Genomic DNA, 25,404 nt, shown 5'->3' with positions numbered 1-25,404 from the left:
GCTTGGGGGGGTAGGGAGACGGCCAGAGCCAAGAGCAGTAGCTTTCCCTAAACCCAGACCAACAAACGGAAGATGGTCAGTAAAGCCCACAGAGGGCAATAGGCTGGTAAGCTCAGCTGGAGATGGAAAAGGAATCTTAATTATAGGCAGGATGCTCCTTTTCACTGGAAAAACAGTTTGCAGGAGGTAGAGCAAAGTTCACTTGCTGGCAGATGGAGATCTGGAAGCTGGAGTCAGCATATTACTAATGAAGTCTAATGTTACCCACTCCAGGGTTTTAAACTACTCTAAACAGATTTGTTCTGTTTAATATTAACCCGCAGAGGCATAACACTTCTCGGGTCTCTTCCATGTACATCTGTGCCTTGGTGCTCTGCAGGACTCAAAAGGAAGACATTCTCCTTCTCTTGTCCTCTGCCTCTTTTTATGATACCGATTTCTTTCTTTCTTTTTTTAAAGTCCCTTTAATGAGAGGAACTGCCTTTCCCCTGGGATCACCCTCCATCTAGAATCTTGCATTTCAGCTTTTTAGGGGTAGAAAGCTCAACAGGCTGATAGCAGGTTGCCCCAGTGCATCCCATTAGTTCTCGAGGGTTTGATGGTGGCAGCAGCTTGATGGTCCACAGCTGGTAGCCTGTTCCTCCTGGAAAACAGAAGGTGGTAGATGAAGGCCCTGGACGAAGCAAACTCTGAAGTGCCTTCTTTCCCTCTTTTCTCTTTTGTCCCAACATCTCACTTTCTCTTCTCTTCGCCCTCTCTTTTGTCTTCTCTCATCACTGCACCTCACTCCTATTTCTCTGCTGTCCAATATTCCTTCTCCATCCATCTGGCTTCCCTTTCATTGCTTCATTCCAGGGCCCGGACGGCCATCCACAAAGCACAGTCCTCACATAGCAGCAGCCAGGAAGATATACATCCAGACCCGCAGGCAGAGGAAGCTGCACTTCGTTGTAGGGGGATTTGCCTACCTGCTCCCCAAGACCACAGTGGTGCTGCGGTGCCCCACGCGGCGCTTTCGCAAGCCCCTCATCACCTGGGAGAAAGACGGCCAGCACCTCATCAGCTCTGCCCATGTCACCATGGCCCCTTTTGGGTACCTGATGATCCACCGCCTCAAGCCTTCTGATGCAGGCATCTACACTTGCTCAGTGGGACCTGCCCGGGAGCAGTTTGTGATTAAGCTCATTGGAGGCAACCGGAAGCTGGTAACCCGGCCCTTGAGCCCGAGGAGCGAGGAGGAGGCCCTAGCAGTGAGGAAGGCCAGCCCGAAGGAGACCCTGCAGACCCACAAACACCAGAACGGGATCTTCTCCAACGGCAGCAAGACTGAGAAGCGGAGTCTCCCTGCTGATGCTGGGAGCCGCTATGATGACCTTGTCTCTCGGCTGCTGGAGCAGAGGGATAGGCCTGGAGAGCCCCTGGCCTCGTGGGAGGTCCAGGACTCCACAGAAAGGAACACGTCCTCAGAGGAGGACCAGAACGCCGAGCAGGCCCTTGTGCCCTTCGCCATAGTGATTGATCAGCAGCGCCTGGACAATATCCTCCGGAACCTCTCCCAGCAACCCAAGGAGCTCAGCGACATCTACAGCAAGCACCTGGTGGCCCAGCTGGCCCAGGAGATCTTCCGCAGCCACCTAGAGCACCAGGATGTGCTCCTCAAGCCACCTGAGCGAAGGATTCCTCCAGTGGCGATCACTCCTCATAATCACGTGTCAGGCTTCAGCAGCTTCCTGCGGACCTCATCCACCGGGGAGGCGGGGGGCGGCTCTCGCCGGCCACACCGCAAGCCCGTCATCCTGCGGAAGATCTCAGCCGCCCAGCAGCTCTCAGCCTCCGAGGTGGTCACCCACCTGGGGCAGACTGTGGCCCTGGCCAGCGGGACACTGAGTGTGCTTCTGCACTGTGAGGCCATAGGCAACCCAAAGCCTACCATCAGCTGGGCCAGGAACGGAGAAGAGGTTCAGTTCAGCAACAGGTGAGCTCTGCAGTTACCTGGGCTGGGAAGGGAGGAGGGCAAGGGGCCACATTTTGCGGGAGGCACCTATTCATTCTTCCTTCAAGGTGTTTCCAAGGCTGTGGCTTAAAGCACTGGGCCTCAGAGATTGCTTGCATCCTGGGTTTCAAGCCCTCTCTCGTCACTGATAGACCATTGCAACAAAGACGAACTATTTCATTTCTCTAAACTTTCTGCTCTCATCTTTATAAGGTAATAATAGTGAGAATGCCTACCAACCCCAATCCCCATAGGCTCCCAAAGATTAATGAGATACTTTCTGGATAGCTTTGAACTTTTGGCAGAAAGATATCATTCCAGGCCAAGATATTATTACAGTACCATTTTGTGAGATGAACTGCTGAAAAGCTTACACACCAGGATGCTGTCTCCATGTGTGTGGTCCCCCAGGGCTGGGGAGAAAGTGCAGCCAGCTTCTTTTGCTCCCGTGGGTGAACCCATCCTCTGTCTGGACTGGACAAGACTATTTATTCCAGAAAGGTTTTATTCCTGGTCAGACCTGTGATTAAGTATTCTAGTATCTCTTGGTAGCTCTGTTTTGATATGTCTTTACTGGGATGACAGCATGTATTACTTACTGGTTTCCTTGGGCTATGGCCATTCACAATGTAAAATCAATAGTGATGGAAGAAGTAATAATAATGATAGTATTTTCTGAATACTACCTATGTGCCAAGCAGCATGCCATGCTTCCTACATACATCCTCTTTTCATCTTTATAGTGGCCCTGACAACAAGCTGGCATTGACTGAGTAGTAACTATCTACCAGGCAAGTGTAAACTCTTTTTGTGCTTTATCTCACCAACTTCTAACAGTAGTCCTAAGAACTAGGTGTACAAAAGAGGAAAGAAAGTCTAGCAACTTGCTGAAGATCATATTTATTAGGTGGCAGAGCCAAGATATGTGACAAAAATAAGATAAACAGCCAATGGGAGAAGGGTAGACTATGGATGAGAGAGGAACCTTTAAGGTCCTCCAGTCCAAAGTCCTCATTTTAACTTTGTATCCTCTCTGAATCCATGAAGAATGCTGTTTTCATTAAATGTACTTTGAAATGCTATTGTTCAGCTAATCTTTTTCATTAGCTTGCTGGCTTTGAGTAATGAGGGAAAGAAGCCAGGATTTATTGTGCCAGGCAGAATGCCACATTTATTTATATGTTGTTGCATTTCTTCTGACTGTCAACTGCAAGAGTGACATTATCCTCCAGTTTCACATAGATGGTTGAGGGTTAGGAGCTCCCAGAAGATCACACTTTAGTAAGAGCCAGACCAAGGATTCAATATCAGATTTACGTGGTTCCAAAAGAGTACTCCTTGGACTCTACTGAGATTTGATGTCCACTCTTCTGAGACTTAATGAACAAATTGTGACCTGTATCTGTCCTGCCCATGTCTTTTGTGCTTTTGAAATGCCAATAATAGTGCCTCTCAGCCTGAGTACTTACAGATCAAATAGCTTTAATAACAATCTAAGAATTTTTTTCTGTGACACTGTGCTCAATGCTGTAAAGGTATTACCTTGTTTAATCTTATGGAAAAAAAAAAAAACCCTGTGGAGTGAGTACCATTATTGTTACCACATGGGTAGTGAGAAAGCTGAGGCACTGGTGTTGGACCCGCATATAAACACTGAAGATAAGGTCTGGATGCAGACAATGTGCCTGGAGAGCCTGGGATGGTAACCGCTCCTGTTGTTTGCTTCTCGGTCCCCAGCTTATACTTTCCTTGATGAGCTTAACTGCTTGATCAGATCCCTGCAGTTCTTTCTAGAAATCTTTGTAAGGAATTTGTGAGTCAGACCAAAGTTGCAGTCAATCCCCTTGAGGCCACTGGGTCATGGAGAAGCAGTGCCGGTGTCAGACCCCAGGATGATGGGTTCTGATTGAAAGTGGTACCCTGGTGCTCAGGTGCATGGTGCAGTGGAACTCACCTCTGTCACTGCACAGTCACACCTATTGTGCCCAAATCATGCATGCCTCCCGCCAGCCAGTTTCTCAAGTATAGGTACTGTTTTATGTGTATTACCTGGGCCTGTTGCCCAGGATGGGTACTATTTAGATCGAAAGGAGTCACAGTGGGCTGTGTGAAGAACATAGGGATTAACATTTCTTTACTAAGTAATGTAACTGTGCCCCCATGCTAGCAACTTCCATAGCCATCAACTCAGTTAATGTCCACTGCAAGGTGTAACACATGAGCAGATATCCCTATTTCAGAGGTAGGGAAACCAAGGCTCATGATAATTAAAGAAGTTGACCACTGTTAGGTAGCTGGTAAAAGGCAGAATCGAAAGAACAGATTCAAACCCAGTCCTGCCCAACTCAGGCTCTTACTGTTTTGCGTGAAAAAGTTCATGTTTGCACGCATCTCCTATACTTCACTAGGGATACCAAGTTGCCTCAAGACCCCTGCTGTTTTTTTACCAGGTTTTTCCAGGGTCCCTTCCTTTGAATAGAGCCTACTTCCTCCAAAAAGCTGTAGGAGAAGGCAGGCCATTGGGAAGGGGGAGGGGACGATCAGGGCTCTGCTCTGCCTGGAACTACGGGGAGAACATTGAGTCTATGGCTTCCTCAGAGGTCCCGACAATTTCCTTGAGTGCTAGAGCTTATTTTATGAAATCAAGGATCATGGGCCATTGATGTCACCTGGTGACTAGGGAAGATGTGGAAGGAGTTAGATGAGGATTGAGGGCTTCAGGCTTGTCTTGTCAAACCCCTTCACTTTCCTCAGCCTTAATCCCTTCATTTCTAAAATGAGGGAGTTGTAGCAGATCATCTCTGAGGTCCCATCTACCACCTTTGCTCATTCACAGAAGGTCACAGAGGTTAAAACCCATGTGTTGATGGAGAGTGGGGACAGCCTTGAGCACAGTAACTTCAAGATTTGTTGAAAAATTTGTTTCTGAGTGCTCTACAAAGTAGAGATTCATTGATCGCAGGAATCAGTGGGGACGACCTCACTTAAAGCTAAACAGATGTATTTACTGCTGGATTTTACTTCTATTATTTTAATATAGTATTTGATTTTTTCTTTTTTATTATGAAAGTAATAAAGAGGCTATAAAACAATTCAAATAATACCTAAATCTATAAAGCAGAAATGCAAGTCTCCTTCATGCCCCCAACCCTATTCCCCAGGGGCTGTCACCCTTAATAATTTGGTATACATCCTTTTGGAATTGTTATGTCTTTTATTGTGTTACATATAAAACATATACACACGTAGGATTCATGTTTTTTAATGGGATGTTACTCATGTTTAGAAGTTTGAATTGATTTTTATTCAACAACATGTCTAGGAGACATTTCAGAGTAGTATGTATCACCTTTTTTAACAGTTGATTACTTTTCTTGAATGCATTTAACTACCCCTCAATTGAATATCATTTTAGTTTCTCCACTTTTTAACTCTAAGCATTACAACGTGTGTTGTGATATTCCAAGTGGGTATAGTATGCAGTGTTTTCCAAGTACTTTTTTGATCAATGAACAATTTTTTGGCCTAGGAATCTCAAGGATACCAATCATTCTTGACATACCATTTAGAAATATGACTTTTGCCTTTTAATTTTCACTTTCATGGGCATTAAGAGTCTAACGGCTTTAAGATGAAGAAGTTTCAGTGGCATCCAGCTAGAAAAACAAACATGGCGGTCAGGTGCTAAAGTTACGAAAAGTTCTAGACCTAGGAGAGGAGAGGGCAAATCCTGTGTCTTCAAGCACCAGGACATTCGTCAGAGTGGGAGTGGGGATAACATTAAGAGGGAAAGCACATGGTGGGGGGAAATGGGCAAACAGTTTTCCATTTTTTACCACTATCATGATTTCTTCCTACCTGTAGCCTTGACGGAGCTTTGTAATGCAAGTTAATGGCATGCAGTGGGGAAAAATAAGAGATTTCTGTTTCTGATCTTTCACATCATAATTTTTCCATTTTGCTTAGCTGGCTAGTAAGAAATAATGCTGAAGTTTAGTTTTCTCTGCAGTTTTCCAAGTGCTGTTTGAGAAAAGAAGTGGATGTATCTGCCCAGAGCACGCAGGAGGCACAGAGCTGCCATTGGGACTGCATTGCTCTGGGCTGTTGGTGACCTCTTTTGTGTTGGGTTTCATTGCTTGTCATCATTACTGTCTGTGGTAGCAGCTCAGAAATGCTCATTTACTTTCGAACAGAGAAGTGCTGAAATGCCCAGTGTGATACTTCAGTTAGTCTGTTTTTGCTTAGTACCCAAATCCATCTTTCTGAAAGAGTCTGCCAGCTTCGGCTGGCTGTTGGTCTACAGGACTTTGCAAATGTATTAAAGTATATTCTAAGTAGCCTGAGCCAGCAAGATAGGTCAAGGTAGAAAGAAACTGAAGTCTGTTACTTCTTGGCTTTGAAATATGCCAGAGCTAGATTTGAAAGAAACTGGTTTGCAGAACCACTCACAATTCAGATACTATTCATATCATCATATATGTAATTTACTAGTTAAAATGAATTCACATGATTCTTTGAAGCACATGTCGGCCTCTCAAACACTAGTTTACAGGATGTCCCTCAGTGTATTATGAGACTGGTTCTTTATAATCCCTGCTTCTTCCTTTACTTCACAAACTCTCCTGTGCTTACTCTGAGCCAGACCCTATGTTAGATACTAGGGATGGAGAAAAAGGAGGCTCATTCACTGTCAATGAGACTAGTTAGGAAACCAGAGAAGTGATTGCAGTGTTGAGGTGCTAAGAGAGAGGTATGCATATTTGTTCATTCCATAGGTGTTTATTAATCTACCTCTTACATGTTAGATACATACCTATTTGTTGAAACATTATAGTGAATGAAGTAAAAGTCCATGTTCTCTTGCAGTTTTCACGCATTCAGATATCTGCTCAGAGGGCACACATCACAAAGGCCTTCCCTGATCCCTCTATCTGAAAGAACACTCCTCATCGCTCTCTAACTCTTTAACTCTGCTCTTTTATGCACAGAATTTAATTGTTATCTAACATATTCCACATTTACATGTTGATTGCCTGTCCATAAGAGTAGAGACTTTCTTTACTGCTGTGTCCCCAGTGCTGGGAAGAGTACCTGGCACTAAACAGGTTCTTAGTAAATAGTGAATGAATTAATGAATGAGTGTGAAGCAAGACAATAAACACAGAAAAGCACACAACAAAGTGTTGGGCAGAAAGTTAAAACAGGTCTTTGATAAGGAATGATCTGGTGACCACGTTAGATGGGTGCTCTGAGGAGGTTACCTATAAGCCAAGAGCTGAATGATGACCAACGTCCAGCAATATGACATCAGAAGGAAGAGTGTTTCTGGGCAAGGGACAGGCAATGCAAACCACCCACCCCTCCCAAGGGGAAAATGACTTTATTGTGTTGAAAGAACCCAAAAAGAGTTCACTTGGTCGTAGTGTAGCAGGCAGAAGGTAGAGGTGGTGTGGGATGAGGCCACGAGGGTGACCAGAGACCAGGAAAGGGAGTTTAGGTTTTAGTCTGAGCACCACAGGGAGATTTTGGAGGATTTCAGCCAGGAAAACGAAATGACCTAATTTCCATTTTTATAGACTCACACTGGCTGCTTTGTGGTGAGTGGATTAGAGAGAAGCATGAGCAGAAGCTGGGGGGTTAGTAAGGGGCCCTTTGCAATTGTCCCTTCAACTCTCCAAGTATTTGTTGAGCATTAGATACAGTGACAGGCACCAGACAGTGAGATGGTAAATAAGGAAAGGTCCCTGCTCCGCGGAAACTAAGACAGAGTGAAGGGTTTATGGAGAATGCAACAGCTTGGGCCTCACGTCTGTTTTAAACCCCAGTGGTCCCAGTACTTCTCTTGAAACTTCTAAACTTTTAAAAGGAGATAGAGGAGGGGTTCCCATATTCAGTGTGTACAGTAAATACCAGGAACTTGTTAGAAATGCAAACACCCCCATCCTACCCTACCCTAGAAACTCTTTCTACAGTAAGGCCCGGTCATTTGCATCTTAACAGGCCCTACAGGTGGTTCTGAGGTTCAGGGTTCAAGGAACATGTTTAAGAAGAGCTGAGAGAGTAAATGGAGAAAGGTGAACCTCTGAGTAGAATTATGCACTTGCTATCACTTCTATTAAAAGATTTGGTCCAGTCAGACAGAATTCCATGCTAAAATGACACTTAGGAATTCCAAGCACTCTCCCATCCTCTTGCCTCCTTCCCAGACTCCACCAGCTTGCATGTGGGTTAGATTTAGTTCCTATAGTACCTAGGTTTTGAGAGAGACCACGAAGTGTGTGTGTATGGAGGCTATAGATATGGTGGCAGTTAAGACTCCCAATCTGCCAATTTTCTAGAAAAGTTCTGGACCAGCTAGAGGTTAGAGGTTAATTACTAAGTGTGGTCAGGTAGTTCAGCCTGAATACAAAGAAGAGGACTGGACTTCATGGCTCAGTCATCAGGGGTGAGTTGGAAAGTCCTTTTCGGAGAGCTGTGTGCCAGTTGATTTAGAAAACAAGAGAACTCTGTTTCATTTTCCCTTTGCTTTTTTTACTGAATCCGCGTAGCTCATGTGTATCCGTAATTGACTGGCTCCTCCGTGTTGCTGCATTGTGACAGGTCTTGCAGCCTCACTTCATGGGCTGAGTGCATTATTGGTACCTGAGTAGTTTGATAACATTAATATTATACCCTCCAAGTAGCCAGTTTATTTCCTGGAAATATTTCACGTACAGAAGTCTATCTTATTAACCCCCCAGTGTTGTTAATTATGAATGTTTCAAGTCCGCCCTAATACTTCCATTCAGTGTATTACAGAGTTGCCTTCTGTTTGCCCACCTCATATACTCAGGCTGCATGCAACATACACTTCTCTTGGATAAAGTGCTGTCCCCCTAAAAAAGTTATTTGTTGTTTATTCAAAGAGAAGAAAGTTGTCTCTCACAACATTTCTTATCTCATCTGAGCTCTCAGCAACATTCTGCGCAGGCTGAGCCCTTCCTCCTAAAAACAGTTTCTTACTACTTTAGAAACCACACGCACTTAGCTCTTCCTACTTCTCTGATTATTCTTTCTTGGCATCTTTGTGGATTTCTCTTCCTCTGCCCACCTCTTAGCTACCCTCTTAGGTATCTCACTCTACTTACACTCATCATCCCATGGCCCCAGCGTCCCCTGTGTGCTGGTGACACTCATTATCTGGCACCAAAGCAAATCTCTCTTCTGACTCAGATGTACAGCTGTCCACTGGGCATTCTAGCCCAGATGCTCCACAAGAAGGTCAAGTCAGTATTTCTAAAACTAAACTCCCGAATCCCTATCTCAGTAAAGAGTACCCCATCCATTCAGCTTTCCAAGCCAAAATACAGGCATACCTTGGAAATACTGCAGGTTCAGTTCCAGAGCACCACAATAAAGCAAATATTGCAATAAAGCAAGTCACACAGTTTTTTGGTTTCCCAGTGCATATAAAAGTTGTATTTACACTGTTATAGACTATTAAGCATGCAATAGTGTTAATGTCTTTTTAAAAAACCTATATATCTTAATCTAAAAATGCTTTATTGCTAAAAATGCTGGCCATCATCTGAACCTTTAGTGAATTGTAGGAGTAACATCAAAGACACTGATCACAGGTCACCGTAACAAATGTAATAGTGATGAAAAAAGTTTGAAATATTGTGAGAATTACCAAAATGTGACTCAGAGAAACAAAGTAAGAACATGCTGTTGGGGGAAATGGCACCCCTTAATATGGGGTTGCCACGAACCTTCAATTAAAAAGAAAAAAAAAGTACCTGTGAAGCAGAATAGAATGAGGTCTGCCTATACTTCTAGACCATTCTGGCCCCTCTGTGGCTCTGTCACCCCTCCACTGCCCTCTGTTCTCACCCTGTACATGGTTTACCTTTGTCAGCTCTAGAGGATTGCAGCAGCTTCCTAACTATATTTGCCTTCTCGAGACCAGGGGTTGGCAGATGGCAGGCAGTGGCTTTACATTTTTTAAAGGACTATTAAGAATGGCCGTTAAAGGATCATTAAAAGAGCCATTGAAATCGAGCCCAAAGCTGTTTGATTGACTTGATCGAGGTTCTTGCACTTAATAAGTGGTGGAGCTGGGATTTGAACCCAATTTATTTAAAGGATTATTAAAGGAATGGCTTTTGCATTTTTAAGGGTTAATAAAAATATATAAACAAAAACTAGAATATACAACAGAGACCATAGGTATCCCTCAAAGCCTCAGATATCTGCCATCTGTCCCTTTCCAGAACAAGTTTACTGACTCTTCCTCTGGATCATTTGCCATTCTACCACTAGAGCATCTTTCTAGCAAAACTGTCCATGCTGCTCCCATGCTTAAAATTCTTTTCATGGCCTTCCAGCACTTGGGGATAAGTTCCAAACACCCTAGCATGATATAAAGCACCTCTTATCACCTGACATCTGCCTACTTCTCTGGTTTCATCTCCTACAAGACCCCCTCACTTCACCCCACTAAGTTCTGCCCTTCTGCAGTGTCCAATTAATTGCTGTTGACGAATTTGCCTTAGAACTTCCAACCCATTTTGTCTGCCTAATCCTGTCCTTCCTGACAGGAAGCCTACCCCTCAAGCCCGGGTCAGATGACCCCCTCCACGACCCACATAGCACCCTGTGTAATACTCTCTCTCAGCCTTACCACTGTGTATTAGAATTAGTTATTTTTGTATATTACCTTCTGGATGTTGTTACTCTTCCTCAAGGGCAGATGTTTAAGAATGTTCTTATTTTCTCCACCATTCCAGAACATAGCAGACACATAACGAACAAGAAACTGGTGACCAAATGAATAAAGGAATGATGAGTGCCAGTGATCGGGAGGGAGGTTTCCTAATCACTGGAGACTGTGGTCTGCATGGTTTTGCATAATCTGAACTTCCAGTCTCTAATGTGCAATTATGGCAGAGTTCTGGAGTGGTACCCATTCCCAATTTAACATTTCTGCCTTGCCCACATGTTCTCCACTAGAGAAGTTTTAGGACCCTGAGGCTCTGTGGCTCACAGCTGTATAATTTACAAATCACTGCTGTTGAGTAAGTGCAGAGTAGATTGCTTATGGCATCCTGTCTCCCATCACGTCATCATCCTCACCATCATTGCTAACTATTGAGCACTTGCTTGGAGCTACACACTGTTCTAGTGTTTACAGGTGCCCATTTATTCTTACAATAACCCTCTGAGGTCACTATCCCAATTTTACAGATGTTAAAATTGAAGCACAGAGATGTGAGATTCAGTTTGGCTCCAGGGACTGTTTCTTTGTATCGATTTTAACCTTAGTTGAATACGTGGACTTGCCACTGTTTTAGAAAGAAGCCACAGTGGGGCAGGTGGGAGGTCAGCTAGACCTCGCATAAATTAACATTCTATTTTCTAGCCAGATGATTGCCAATTTGTGAGGCTTCTGTTTTTATTGTGACATACCTGTTTCAGGGAAAGCCTTTTCTTCTATCATTTGTGCTACCTTTACATATACGCACCCAGCTGCAAACATGCCCAGTGCTGGACCCCTAATAGGCACTCAGTAAACATTGTCGCTGTCACATCTGTGTTTGTGTCTAACTGGGTATGTTTACAGTGTTGATGGCCTGTGCACGTTTGTATTTAGATACATAGACCACAAACAAGATGAAGCTGAACTGTTCCTTGCTTTTCAGTCACTGTTTATAAATACTGAACACTTATTGGGTCCTTCTACTCTTGACTACATTTTGAGTCAAGATTCAGGCAAAAGCCAACTCCAATTTACATTTGGATAAGGAGCAGCCCTAGCTGAAAAATCTTGTCCATAACTCTTCCCCACATCAGATACCAGGAGGCTCATGTAATTATGGACAAATACATGTTCAGTCCTCCTACATCTGAATCCAACTCCAGAAACAATAACTGTAAGGACACTGCAAACTTCTTAACAGAAAAGAAAAGCCACATTCTCCAAAACTGGCGCAGGGAGCTGGATTACCAAATTGGGAAGGAAAGCTGGATGAAGATTGATCCCTTCCTCTGAGAAAGATCTAAATACTACTGACAGCCGCACACTGGCAGGGAAATCTTTGCTTGCTAGTCAACACCTTTGGTCCAAGAGGGAGCTGATAGTCACAGTCTACTCATAGCTCAGCTAATATAAGTCTTAAAGCATTTAAACAAGACTCTCCTAATGGGTATGAGATTTTTCAAAGGAATGCAGGTGAACATGAAAAAGACTATGAAACTATATACTTTGAAGAAAATGCCGATTCCTTCCTAGGGGTGGAGAAGTGACTCGGAGGTGATACCCCATCCATGTGGAGTCCTAGGGAGCAGGCTAATGCCGAGGAGTTCCTGCCTTTTAATCCTGAAAAGCCTGCCCCTGCTTTCTTTCTCTTCTGGGTCTGGGTGTGCCCACTTCACTCGCCCCACCCCCTTCGTCAGGAGGAGCAAACACTGAGGACAGCCCGCAGTGGTAGAGGACAGTAAGGCTAGAATCACAGCAGGTTAGGTTCAAATAACAGTTCTGCCACTTAGTAGCCACATGAGTCCACTCTAACCTCTCTGAACGTTGTCTTTCTCATTAGTTAAATTAAAATGATCGTACCCTCCCTGCACAAGAGCAAGGGTGTGAAGAACAGAAATAATATCTGGAAAGTACCTGGCACACAGTGGATATTCACTTGACTGTATAATCAGTATCACTTAGATATGAGACCAATTTACCAAACCGTCTTCCAGGATGTCTCAAAATCAGGAGCTTCACTCTTACTTGGGGGACTCCTGGTCAATTGTTCAGAGTAGAAATAGAAAGGTGTCTAGGAAAACACAGTGTGATGGAGAATTTTCAGCCTAAATCCAGACAACAGGAGAGAATGCTTTTACTCTAGTGACAATTTTTGGCTGGCATTTCTGATCGGGTAGGACAGGGAAATCTGTATGCTCTGAATGTTTATACTTCCCAGAAAGCTTTGGACAGTGTTCCAAAGTAGTGTTGAATAGGAGATGAATTAAGGAGTATTTGGAAGGCTTTAGCTTGGGCAACAGAGTATCCACAGATGGAAACTTCTTAGAATGGAAGAGGGAATCAGATGGAAAATGCCTCCAGGGTCAGTTTCAGAACCGCAGTTGTGAATCATGCTATATGTAAAAGTCATAAGCACATGAAATGCAGTTTCTAAGTTTACAGATAATAGGAAAACTAGAGGCTGGGCAGATATAGGGAGAGAAGGAGAAACCAGTTTCAATTTGGTTTGGCTTGTTTCCTTTATGGAACTAAAGGAAATGGGGATGACAAATGTTTTTCTCAGTTGAAAAGTGTAAGAATAGCAAGTCAGAAGAAAAAGGAGCCATCCCAGTAAATATGTTTGGCCTTAGCCCAGAAAAAAAAAAGTATAGAAGATCATTGCAAGGTCATGGAAATGACCAGCATGAATCAAAAGCAGAGAATATGAGAGGACACGAGACTCAGTGACAACCAGCCACTGTCTGTTCTCTGAAAGTCTAGAAGGTCTCAAAAAATTCCCCTAGTGGTTAATTTATTCTTCTAGAAAAATGATCCTAGCAAATGGTAGAGTTCTGAAAAAGTGGTTAACATTTTTGTATAAATGAGGAAGACACTGAAACAAACCAGAAGTGAAGATTCTTCCGTGTTCTAGGTCAGGGTCAGCAAACTAACCTTGTCAAAGGCTAGAGAGTAAACATTTTAGCTTTGCAGACTCTCTATCTCTGTCTCAACCACTCAGTTCGGCCATTGTAGCCTAAAAGCAGCCACAGAGAGTACTTCATCTGGTGTGGCTGGGTGCCAATGAAACTTTATTTACAAAAGCAGGTGGCAGCTGACTGGAGTTTGATGATCTCTCTTCAAGGTAAATAAGAAACCCAGTCAGTCATTTTATGCCGGGTCTGTAGTTTGAAATGAATGACCCAGCAGGCAAATCAAACGACTCGTATTAGCAAATTAAGACTTAAGGACTTTCCAAAGGGAAGGAAGCTGAAGGGTTTGGAAGAAAGTGTGAGGACAGGGTTAAGAATGTGTGGTCAGGTGGCCTTTCCCATTCCAGAAATATTTCCTATATTTCCACCTGGAGCAATCATGGGGCTTCCGGCATTAAATAACTTTTAGTTGGCAATTACATTAAAAACAGCAAAGATTAAAAAAAAGAGTTGCCCTCGCCAAATGGTGATATGAAACTCTTCATGAACCTCAAATCTGTTCCCCAAAATATCTGAACAAAACAAAGCTCTCCCTTACAAGTCTCTGGGCTACTATAATTTTTGGTTTTAGAAAAAAATTCTTGCTCACAGAGAACGTCTTCTCACAGCGTTCTTTGTGTCCTCCAGCTTCAAGCTACTTAAAATCTAGAATATTCTTGTTAGTGGTTGTCCATCTCCCTGAGTAACTACAAACTTTGGCACAAATTATCCCCCAGCGGAAAACGAGGCCAAACCACATGCCTTCCAGCTATTTAAAATCCACAATATTCTTGTTAGTGATTGTCCATTTCCCTGAGTAACTACAAATCTTGGCACAAATTACCTTCTACCAAAAACAAAGCCAAACCACGTGCCTTCCTATTAGACCCCAGTGGATGCTTGGATAGTCAGTTTTTAAAAGGTCAAAGGTCGCTCCCCCTTCCTGAGTCCCTGCACCCGCTGAGCAAGTTACTTCTCTAAACTTTGCTTCTTCTCTAAAATGGGATCATAGTAACAATCTAGTCACATGATAGAATAAAATTAATAAAGCTAGTACACTTGTCTGCTAAATACCTGTTCCCACTCTCCCTTTGTGGTAGATTTGATTATCCTAATCTTAGACAACCCTCAGCAGGAAAAAAAAAATCTGCATTTCAGGGTAAGGAAAAGACCTCATCTACTCCTAGGAGTTTGGAGCTGATATTCTTTGCCTGGTACCCTTTAACTTACTTGCTTCTTCTCATTCTTTTACTCTTAATATGGACATACTTTTTTTTTTTTTTTTTTTTTGCAAGGGCAGGATTCTGGCTTTTTTTTTAAGTATTCTAAAATTTCAGTATTTGGTTAATAATGTTAAAACAGTTATGGAAATAACTAGTTGTCCTCTTTCCAAGATTCCTGAGTCAAGAATAGAATTGAGGCAGTTGCCAACCCAGTGTGCCGTGTGGCCTCAGTCCTCTGTTTCTCTTCCCACCCCCAGTGCCTCCACCAAGGTAAACACTCTGTGGCCCATGCCCTGCTCTCTCCTTCAGAAAACCCCTTGCTCCTTCCGCATGGCCCTGACTTACGGATTTTTTTCTTGAAAACCCTCCATTTCTCCGTAATTTATCCATGACAAAGCAGCTCCTCCCAGTGCCCAGAATACATAGGCTGAGACAAGAGGAGTGAGTGATAATGGTGATGGCGATGTCAGCAACAAGAAAATAATAATAATAACTGCATTTCCACAGTATTTACTACACGTCAAGTACTTTTCTGTGTTCTTGGAATACCTGAACTCCTGCAGAATTATCACTACAGCCCTAGGTAGGGCAGTAATTCTCCTTATTTTATAGATGAGAAGACTGTGTCCCTGAGAAGTAAGCGACTTGTCCAAGGTTATAAAGCGACTGAGTGATACAGCTGGGGGTGGGGTCCAGTCACTGTGGCCCAGGAGTCTGTGCTCTGAACCACTGAGCTGTATTGTCAAAATGATCATTTTCAGCTCCGTTTCTTTCAAGGTAACTACACAGGTGTTTTATTAAGTATTTATTCAGCATGCTAGCACTATACTGAATACTGAAGAAGGAACTATAAAAGAAATAAGAGTCCCAGCCCTTGAACTATTTGTTGACAGTGGAACTGAAGGAATGAAACGTTGTAGAGTGAAAAGGGGTTTGTAGTACAACTCAGAACAACTCTGGAAGATCAGGAAAGGGAGGGATACTTGTGGACTGTGGTAACCCAAGAGGCTGAACTTGAACTTGTTCTTAAGAAATGGGGAGAATTTGGAAGGATCACCAGGAGGAAGAACATGAATTTAGCCCAAAGCTGTGCAAGGAGAGTCAAAGAGGCCACCTTGAGTGGAAAGACAAGTCTGTGTTGGGAAGTGAGGCAGGTGACTTTGCAAGTATGAGGAAGACACTGTCCTAAAGAGAGAGGATATACCTATACAAGTTCTAGCCCTGTGTTGAGACCTAAAATGGATTTAAGAATGATTTGTTAGGGTGAGAGGCCTGAGATGGTACATCATGGCCCATGGAGCAGATGGGTATTTCTGTGTCCAGAGCTTGAAATTTTCCTCTGACAACTGGGAATGACAAGGAAGAATTTCAAGATGGTAATGTAGGTTACCACCACCTGTACCATTAAAAATTACTAATTTATTAGATGCATCTGATGTTCAGGCTGATGCTTTTTTACTTAGAAAACAGTAAGAAACTGTTTCTCAGAAATAGTTCCATAGAAACAGTTAGCTCACTCCTTTCTGTGATCCTCACAAGAACTCTCTGAGGTCCTCAATTTGCAGAAGGAACTTAGAGGCTCATAGGGTTGAAAGGCTTGCCCAAGACCACCACGCGATTCCATGTCTCTTGACTGAAGTCAGGAAACCTGCCCCTCTACTCTAGCTTCACAGGGTGGGTTGTGGACAGTACTGTGAGAGGTAGGCCTGCAGAAGACAGTGGTGTCACTGTTGAGCCAAGGATTTAGAAGGCATCATGATAGCTCCCCACATACAGGATTGTGAGAGCCTTTCCTCTAGACACCCGGAGCGGTCTCCTTTTCAAATGAGCATACTTGCTCTCTGTACGTGGCCAGTGCAGGAGAGCACATCCCCTCAGGGAGCTCGTGCTTGGTAGGACCGGCCCACAAGTGCTTTGTCTGTATCCTCCTCATGTGGATGACAAGGACTTTCCATGTGTAACTAAAACAATTATTTGTACTCTCTCAGATGGTTCTTCGTTTGTAGAATGCTTGAGAAGACAAGCTGTCACAAAGACACAAGTAAAGGCCACCAGAAAAGCAAAAATGTTCCTTCATTTTCTAGCGAAGAACAATGGCCAGAGAAATAAAGCAGTAAGTTTTAGCCCAGTAAACCAAACAGGAATGTGGATATGGGACGAAAGCAGCAAGTATTAATCTACCTAATGTGACCACAGTACTATGTGCAATGTAGGTCTTCATCATGCCCCATTCCGTGTCCCCTCATCTTCTAATTCCTTAAATTCCAAAACAACCCGAGAAATCTTTCTGGTTTGGCTTGGAAAGCAGCACTATGTTTCTGTGCCTGTGCATTCTAAAACAGGCTTGTCAAGTCTGAAACCTAAATAGAAGCTGACAGAAATCAGCTACCAACAAATTTAATTAAATTAATAGAGTAGATGCCTGAAAAACAAAGAAAAAATATTTTTTCCAAGAATCTCTCTCCTTAGTTGCCAGGCTAGATAGGAGAGCCTAAAGCAAGCCTCAGTCTCCAGCAAGCCCTTTCCTTGGCCTCGTCATGTTTCCTAGAGAGTCCTGCATTGGAACCCTCTCTGGAAGTATTGCTCCCCCTAGTGGCAGCCTCCAGAGTCCCATCTACTGATTTTACAGGCATATGCAAGACACGACAGATAGATTTGTACTGGATTGAAAAACCCTATTTGAAATGACTCTAACACCAAATAACTATGTACTTCCTTAAGCTAAAGAGTTCAGTTTTATGAATAAAAACAATAAGTATACGCAATACATGAGAAATTCAGGTTTTGTCACACATAGATTTTGTCCTAAGACAATATTTAAACTGTTTTATGAAGGCAAATACTTCAGCTTCTTTATCTTTGTATAGACAGTTTATGGAATAAAAGAAAATGTGAATGCTAAGGCTTACAATCTAGATTCCTTCCTTTCCATTTCCATTATTCCCAACCTAGTTCAGGCCCTGATGGCTCTGTGCCCAGTGTGGTGGATCCTGCCCCCTTCTCTTCACCAGCTTTGTGGGAATTCTCTCCAGGCTTCATACAGGCAGAGAGCATCATGGCTCGCTCAGTAGCACCAGTGCCTGGAGGAACTGATGCAGTTGTAAAAGTGAAGCCCAACTTAAAATAATTGAGGTGGTTCAGGCCCAGCATGGGAGTGGGGCTTAGACGCTCTGCATGAGATCAGGCAGGAGCAATAGTTCTATGCAGAGAAAAATGACCAGAATATAGAGAGTTAATAAATTGTCGGGGGGGGGGGGGAAGTGGACCAATATCTTGAGCCCCTCTCACTTCCTTCCTCACAGTCTTTTCATCCCCCCCCCCTTGCTCGCATTTACGTCTCCATTTGGAATGTCTAATATCACCAATGGGAAGGTCTCTGGAAATACCAAAAGGTGGTCCAGAGCTTCCTTATACACTTCATTTTAACAGTTCCCTCTGCTGGACAGGAAAACATACTTCAACTGCATTTTAGAAGCTGATAAGCTGAAAGGTAGAGGAAGAGATTTGCCAACAGTGATGACGTAAATCTTAGAAACAAAATAAAGTTCAAAAGACTTGGCTTCTAGCCTCCTGTTCTGAACGTTCAATTCAAGAACCCTTTCTGATAAGGTTCTGATAGGGAAGCAACTATCCTAGCGGACTTGGGAGTTTAGCAGATTTAATCCCTGCCTTTTGAGTGTGCTAAAACTGAGTAATGATCTACTAAGTTCAGTCATCTTAAGTGGTCAGTTCTGTTGAAATTTGGTTAAGCTTGTTTTCCTGATTCTTGCCTGGAAATTGTTTTGGAGTCATCCATGTTCCTGGGACATCGTAAAGATTTAAATCATAAAGTCAGTGTTTCATTTTTTAAATCTAAAACAGCCTGAACACCTGAAAAGATTTAGCAGGGGTACTGTGTTGCATCTATGAAGATTCCTGTTTTTAAAATAGTGATATTATTATTTAAAATATTGTATGGCTTACTAAAGATAAGTAAATTGTATATCATCTTTCTCTTATTAGCAGTTTGAAATTAACTAACCAATTAGCATGTAACTGTTGGACTTTGAGAGAAAACCCCTAATTTTGATGGATGAGTGGATGAAGGAATGGTGAGTTCTCTCACAGTCTCTCTTAGCCTCTATGTTGTCCCTCGAAAAGCCTCAACTCTAGTTCAGTGGCCACAGAAGCCAGACTGTCCCTGTAAGAGCAGCGATGATCTGGAATGGCACTGAATCAAACACACACCATCCAGAAATTTCCCTTTGGCTAAGATTTTCTCTTTCCTTTCCCATTTTTACCAGAGCTGCCCATACACATAGCCAGACTGAAGAATGATTGATATAAGCTTTGCTTTTCCTGTCTCCTGCCTTTCCTCCAACAGGAGGTATGAAAAAGCAATGCAATGGGCCCAAGGCCAATAGCAGAGGTGAGGAGGCCTGATTCATTGCCAGACTAGTCACCCACCTCAGAATAATTAAGAGCTGACTAGAGACGGTGCCAAATGGCAAATACCATAGAGTCTGGAGGGGACCCAGAAAGAGACATAGTGGAGAAAAAGTGGGAGACGGTGTGGCTGGGACAGGGGATCTGACTCCTGGTCTTAATTTCATCACCAAGTCTTTTGAGTTCTCCTGACCTTTTCATGTTTTTTTTTTTTTCTTTCCCCTTTCTTGAAAAATGACTCCTTACCTGCTTGCGTCCTATGGATGAATGTTAACATGGTCTTAGGTGAACAGTTCTTGGCGCCTTTGGAAACTAGAGAGGTGGAAATAATCACGAAGATGGAAATGACTGACTCTGGGAGCCCCAAAGCTGCCACTAAATCATTTCTGTGCTGTTGAATGATTTATTGACCTAAACCCCTGCCAGGTCCGGCACTGAATCTCCAAAGTTCCCATCCAGTCCTTCCCCACAATGCTTCTGGGGTCCCACCTCCACATACACATTGCACTTATCATCAGCCTCAGCAAGTCACCAGGACATCAGCTTCAGGTCATCATTAGTCATTCATCTGCTAAGCTGCCCTAATGTTGCAGGTAGTTCTTAGAAACGGCATCAATCTGGAAAAGAAAAAAACAGTAGACTGAGATAGGAGTGGATTTTGAAGTTCATGGTAGAAATTCACAATTTGAGTCTTATCATTCCTTTCAGGTAAAGCAAAGTATCTGAACTATATGGTGATGATTCTGGAATGACCCTGAAGGGCAGACTTTGCCTCCATTCTGATGGCACCTTCTTCACAGAATAAGAGCCCTCTACCGAGTCATGTGGGAAATAAAACAATAAATAAGATCTAATTGTTCTGCCTGATGATATTTACAGACTAATGAAGGCAGTAGAATTGAGATATAGTTACATGTATAATTTCCTTCAAATGTGTGCGCCAAAATTCTCTTGTCAGCATTTGATTCCTGCCTGCCTCCCTCCCTCCTCCAAGCCTTAACAGGTGCCTTTCTCCATATGTGGAAGCTCTGCCTACTTTCCACCATCTATCCAAGCCCCACTTCTCCTTATATTATAGCTTTGCCTTTTCCTTAATCAGCCTTCCCCAAATTGATCTGCACCATCCATTCTGGCATCTCCTCTCACCCCTGATGTGTGTGTTATATGTACTCAGTGCGCATATACTGTCTGCAACAACTCTTAGCATTTAGACCAAGTAATCGACACACCACGTAAGCAATCCCAAACCTCCGTATTTAGGCTTGCCACCAGAATCACACCAATCAAACCAATCACAGTGGCAAGAGAGGCTGATTTCCTGTGGCTCGTTTGTGCCACTTGCTAAAACAGGGTTCTGAATATCCCCTGAGGTTCCTGCCAGCTTTACCAACAACAAATGGCAGAAAGGAGTCAACCGACCTGACCAGGTCTACGTTTCTTTTCTGTTGCTCCAGGATTCTTCTACAGCCAGATGATTCCTTACAGATCCTGTCACCTGTGGAAGCTGATGTGGGTTTCTACACTTGTAATGCCACAAACGCCTTGGGATATGACTCTGTCTCCATTGCCGTCACATTAGCAGGTAATATGAACATCCCCGTTCAATTCAGAGATCACTGAGTGGGTGTCTGCAGCATACCAAGCGGGCTGGGGGGCACATGTGTAAACGAGATCCACACCCTGCCTTCAGCAAGTTTATCATCTATCATTGTAATTAAAGGGGGCTAATGTGTAATATGAAGTACGTGCTGATAACCAATGAGGGTGCAGTTTCATTCCACCTGGGAGGTCTTAGACTTGGAGCAGAATTTTGATAAATGAAAGTGTGAGAAATACTCCAGACAGAAAGAACACGGAGCAGAGGAGACGTGTACAACTAAGTAGCCTGCTGGGGAACATGAACGTGACCTGACGCGACTCTGACACGACTGAATGGTCTTTCTGTTTCTCCTTGTCCCACCTGTTACAAAGAAGCCTGTAAGAGCCTGGGTAGCTGGGATTCTGTGGTTGTGGGTTGGAGCAGAAGTGTTCTTCTTTCTTTTTACTTCAACCTCTTGCTGTAATGCACCTGCCAATACTTTGCCTTTTTCCATAGAGGTTAGCAAAATATTCAGAAATTCAGTGACAACTGCAGAAAATTGCAATTCAGAGCACAGTGCCTCCCAAGGTTGTGATCTTGTAGTAATGTTCCTTTATAAAACCTTTCTTACGTAGGACAGATCTTTGCCTTTGAAACTGAGAGAGACCTTAGATACCAGCTGGATCAGGGCCCTCAATTCTCAGAGGCCAGACAACCTGAGGTCACACAGACACTCAGCTGGTGGCAGGGGGAGGGGAACTGAGGTCTCCTCACTCCCAGCTCATTGTTCCGTCCACCTTCCCACCGATCCTGCCAAACCGGGATCCCCTTTCTCAGATCTGGGCCGTGCAGCCTTTGTGGCGGTACGTTGCATGTGTTTGTATTTATTCTTTTCAATCGCCGCTCCCATCGGATGATTCAGTAGATGCTAGAAAAGCCGCATCACCCCACACTGACCTCATCGGTCCACACTGGGATTATGTTGTCACACTGTTTTCCAGTCACACGTGCTACTCCCTTGCATATCTGTTCAGCAACAGTATTCCTGCCCCTCGACCTGCGACTGATCTGTGAAGGGACCTTGAGCAGGAGGCTTTGCAGAGAAGATGAAAGCCAACAATGAAAAAGACAAGCTTAGTGGTCCTGGGGTAGATTAAAGACTGATATTATTAATGTGTATTTTTTTGTGAATAGAACATTTGCTTTTCCCCTTATGTATTCCAGTCACGATCTTTATGCCCCTCTTTATACCGAGCCCAGATGCTCAGCACCAGTCTGGTTAAACCTCTTCTGCCTTGCCTCCTCCGGCCTGCCTTGGCCAGGGCACTGCTGACGTCCTTCCAACTGCTGGCAAACAGTGGCTCTTACAAGGTTAACTCTTTTGTTTATATTTATCCAGATACGGTTCAGCTCTGTCACAGACTAAATACCCTTTGTTCACCTGAATTTAATACGATTCATGGAAACCTGTCTGGAATTAAGCAAGGCAATTGTAAAATCAGGGTTGTCTTCAGCTCTTTGAAAAGGAGCTGTTGGAGGCTGCCAAAATGTTCAAAGCCGGGGAAGAGAGAGAGCAGCCAAAGAGGCACAGGGAAAGGGGGAAAGGGGCTGAGCGATGAAGTAGTTTACGAAGACCACACCCAGGGCTTAGGGAGCTGCGTCCTTGTGCTTGGCTGGTGGGCTTTGTTCAGGTCTGCTGGCAAATCTGTCAAACAGTCACTCTAGAAGTTAAGGCTCAAAGGTTTATGTTATATTTGTGTCTTTACCTGGGATTATCATCTACCCCGGTGTCAGCGTCTACACGCACAGTTTTAAGTGACTCACTAGCTACTGTTCTGAGCGCACCCTCTGCCAAGTATTACCGCCGTATAGCAGCAGTAGGACTTGAGTTCTGTGCTCCGTGATGCTTACAGACTAGTGAAGGTGCTGGATGTATATGTGACTATCTAGAATTGAGAAATAGTTACAACTTCCTTCAAATGTACTCATCACAATCCTGGGTAGCGATGTATATACAACCTACATATAATGTAAATAAGAGTGGGGGTGTGGGGATGATGGACATCATGCATTCCTACGTTTGATTACCAGTTTCACTGTTCATTAGTTGTGTGACCTTGAGCAAAGTGTATAACCTCATTGAGTCTTCGTTCTCATCTGTAAAAGGGAAATTAATCATCTTTTACAGGGTTGTTGTGAGGTTAAATAAGATTGCACGTGTGAAAAAGCACTTAGCCCAGTGCCAGGCGCATAGTTCACACTCAATAAATGTTTCCTTTCCTTCCTCTAGCTCTTCTAAAATGAAACACATCCTGAAAGTGATTCTAAAATATGTAAAACATTAGCCCAACTTTGCTTCCGTGTATATTTCACTGTGTCTTCACACTGAAAATTCTTTAGTGTGGACTTAGGAGCTGATTCTGCTTACCTGGAATCAAATCCTCATATATCTCAGTGTTTCTGTACTTTAAAGACATTGTGGATTTTTTTTTTCTTTGACATCACTATAAATGTAGACCAAAGGGGGAAAAATTTTTTTTGAGGCTCAAAGCACTCAGGTGTCCCCATGATTTTGTAAGGAGTGTGTGGGCTTTGGTCTCACCAATGCACCTGAGTTGACCAGATGTGGGGAAATTTGTTTACAGTAATTCAGAAGAGCAGGCAGAGCATGGCAGATAAGCCTGCAAGGTCTGGATTTGAATCCTGGCTTTGTGATTTCCAAACTGCGTAACCCTGAGTGGCTTCTTCAGCCTCCCCAACTCCGACTACATTTGTAAAATGGTGGTAATAACGGTGTTTGACTCAGAGGGTTCTCGTGAAGATGAAATGCATATTATTCTTGTAAAACGCTAATGCATGTGCCAGCATGTAGCAAGCACTCAATAGTTGTTAGCTATGATTATTATTGTAAGGATAAAACAAAAGCCAGGTTATTTTCACAGTAGGGGAGATGCCTTTTCAGAGACGGAAACCCTTTGTAGAGCCCCCCCCCCTCTAATGTCTTAACAACTCAGTGTCTCAGTATCAAGGGGGAAGCTGAATTAGCCATCTGAAAAGTGGCTGGAGTGCCTGGATTCAGGGCAAGGGAGGTGAGTTCACTGAGGACTGTTTCACACGGGCCACGGGAAGGGGGGCCTTGTGAACTCTCCCCGGTCCGTGACTAGACCTCTCCCGTTGAGTTGCCCCACCCTGAGTTGAGTGTGTTGCCAGTTCAGCCTCTCAGGTTTGTTGTAGGTCCATTGCTACTCTCTACAGAATTTTTATTTAAATATATAAACACCATTTAGTTTTAGACATACCAACACAGCCAGACCTTCCCTGCTCTGCCCTCTTTGGGCCTATAGAATGTGTTTTTTAGTGCCCTTTGCTTCTCTCTGAACTCATCCAGTTATGTGTTGATTTTATCTTTTAAGCTGCAGAGATCTGAGAGTACTTTTCAAGTATCTCTCAGCATGGAGAAGGCTAATATTTCTGTATCTGCCTCCCTGGGCCAGGAAACTCACAGCCATGTCAACCCAGTGGCACAGAGTTCCTCTCTGTCCTCAGTTGACTTAATTGGATGCCTGTTTCACTGCACAGGTTGTCGATGAGAAGGGAGGGTAGCAGGAGGTAGGGAGGAGTATAAGATTATCACCAAAATGTCACATACGTAACATTCTGAACACCTGAATACTGTGTGTGCAGGTATAAACAGAGTTAGGTAAAGGAGCGTGTCTGGTGGGCACAAAGAAAAGTTTCAAGAGCCATCTTAACTAGTCAGATTCAGCACTCAGCCAGGTTGCTCAGAAAGCTTCCAGATCTGAATGGGGTAGGCAGCGTTTTGAAGGAAAGCAGTAGTTTCCTGGTAAATTGCTTCAGGCTGGATCAGTGGAGTGGCGATCTACTTAGCAATGCAGATGAGGCCTGCACAGGTGTAGACCACTGATGAGGTCATAACCATAAGGGAAACGTTTTCGGTTGTCATTGATTTTATAAGATCACAAAAGAGATACTGTAAGGCCTGCTTGACATCATCAATGGAAAATGAGAAGATGGGGGCTGGGGGATGAGCGTATCTTTCATTGAAAGGAGAGAAGACAGATGAGCTCACCCAAAGTTTTCACAGGAAAAGAGAGACAGAAAATATTTCTCCTTTCCTGGCATGTTTTTCTGCTTTTTTATGAGTTGAATAACTGACACATATTGTGTCTAATAAAGAGATCACAGAAACCTCACTGGGAAAATAAAAATAAAAAGGCAATTGTGTTCTTTTTAAATTCTTCTTTCTCTGCCCCTTCCTCATTATGACTTAGTAGCTACAATAAAAGACAAGCAGTTTTGTAAGGTTTTCATAATGTAAGTCATTTTGAATTGGCATTTCTGAATTTTTCATCTAGCAGCTCTGTTAACCAGAGGAGGATTTGGCTTCATAGAGAGTTAGACTCAGCAAGGGCTTTGTCATCAGTGGCAGAGACTGACACAGGAAGGTGTGCTCGGTGCACTAGATCAGAGAGAAAGGC

The 25,404-nt window shown here is 43.5% G+C and overlaps 1 protein-coding gene across 3 annotated transcripts in view; it reads left to right on the top strand.

Annotated features, from left to right (window-relative positions):
- ADAMTSL1 (ADAMTS like 1) overlaps positions 1-25,404 on the top strand; it is an 825,910-nt gene that overhangs the window by 703,594 nt on the left and 96,912 nt on the right. For all 3 annotated transcript variants that reach the window (XM_032477631.1, XM_032477630.1, XM_014555590.2), the window contains 2 exons: positions 856-1,975; positions 20,781-20,908. In XM_032477631.1, coding sequence (XP_032333522.1) covers positions 856-1,975; positions 20,781-20,908 — 1,248 coding nt within the window. The remainder of the gene's footprint in view (positions 1-855; positions 1,976-20,780; positions 20,909-25,404) is intronic.

The sequence above is a fragment of the Camelus ferus genome, chromosome 4 (assembly GCF_009834535.1).
Source record: "Camelus ferus isolate YT-003-E chromosome 4, BCGSAC_Cfer_1.0, whole genome shotgun sequence".
Lineage (NCBI taxonomy): Eukaryota > Metazoa > Chordata > Mammalia > Artiodactyla > Camelidae > Camelus > Camelus ferus.
Note: the sequence above shows the minus strand (reverse complement) of the source record. Positions and strands in the feature narration are given on the sequence as shown.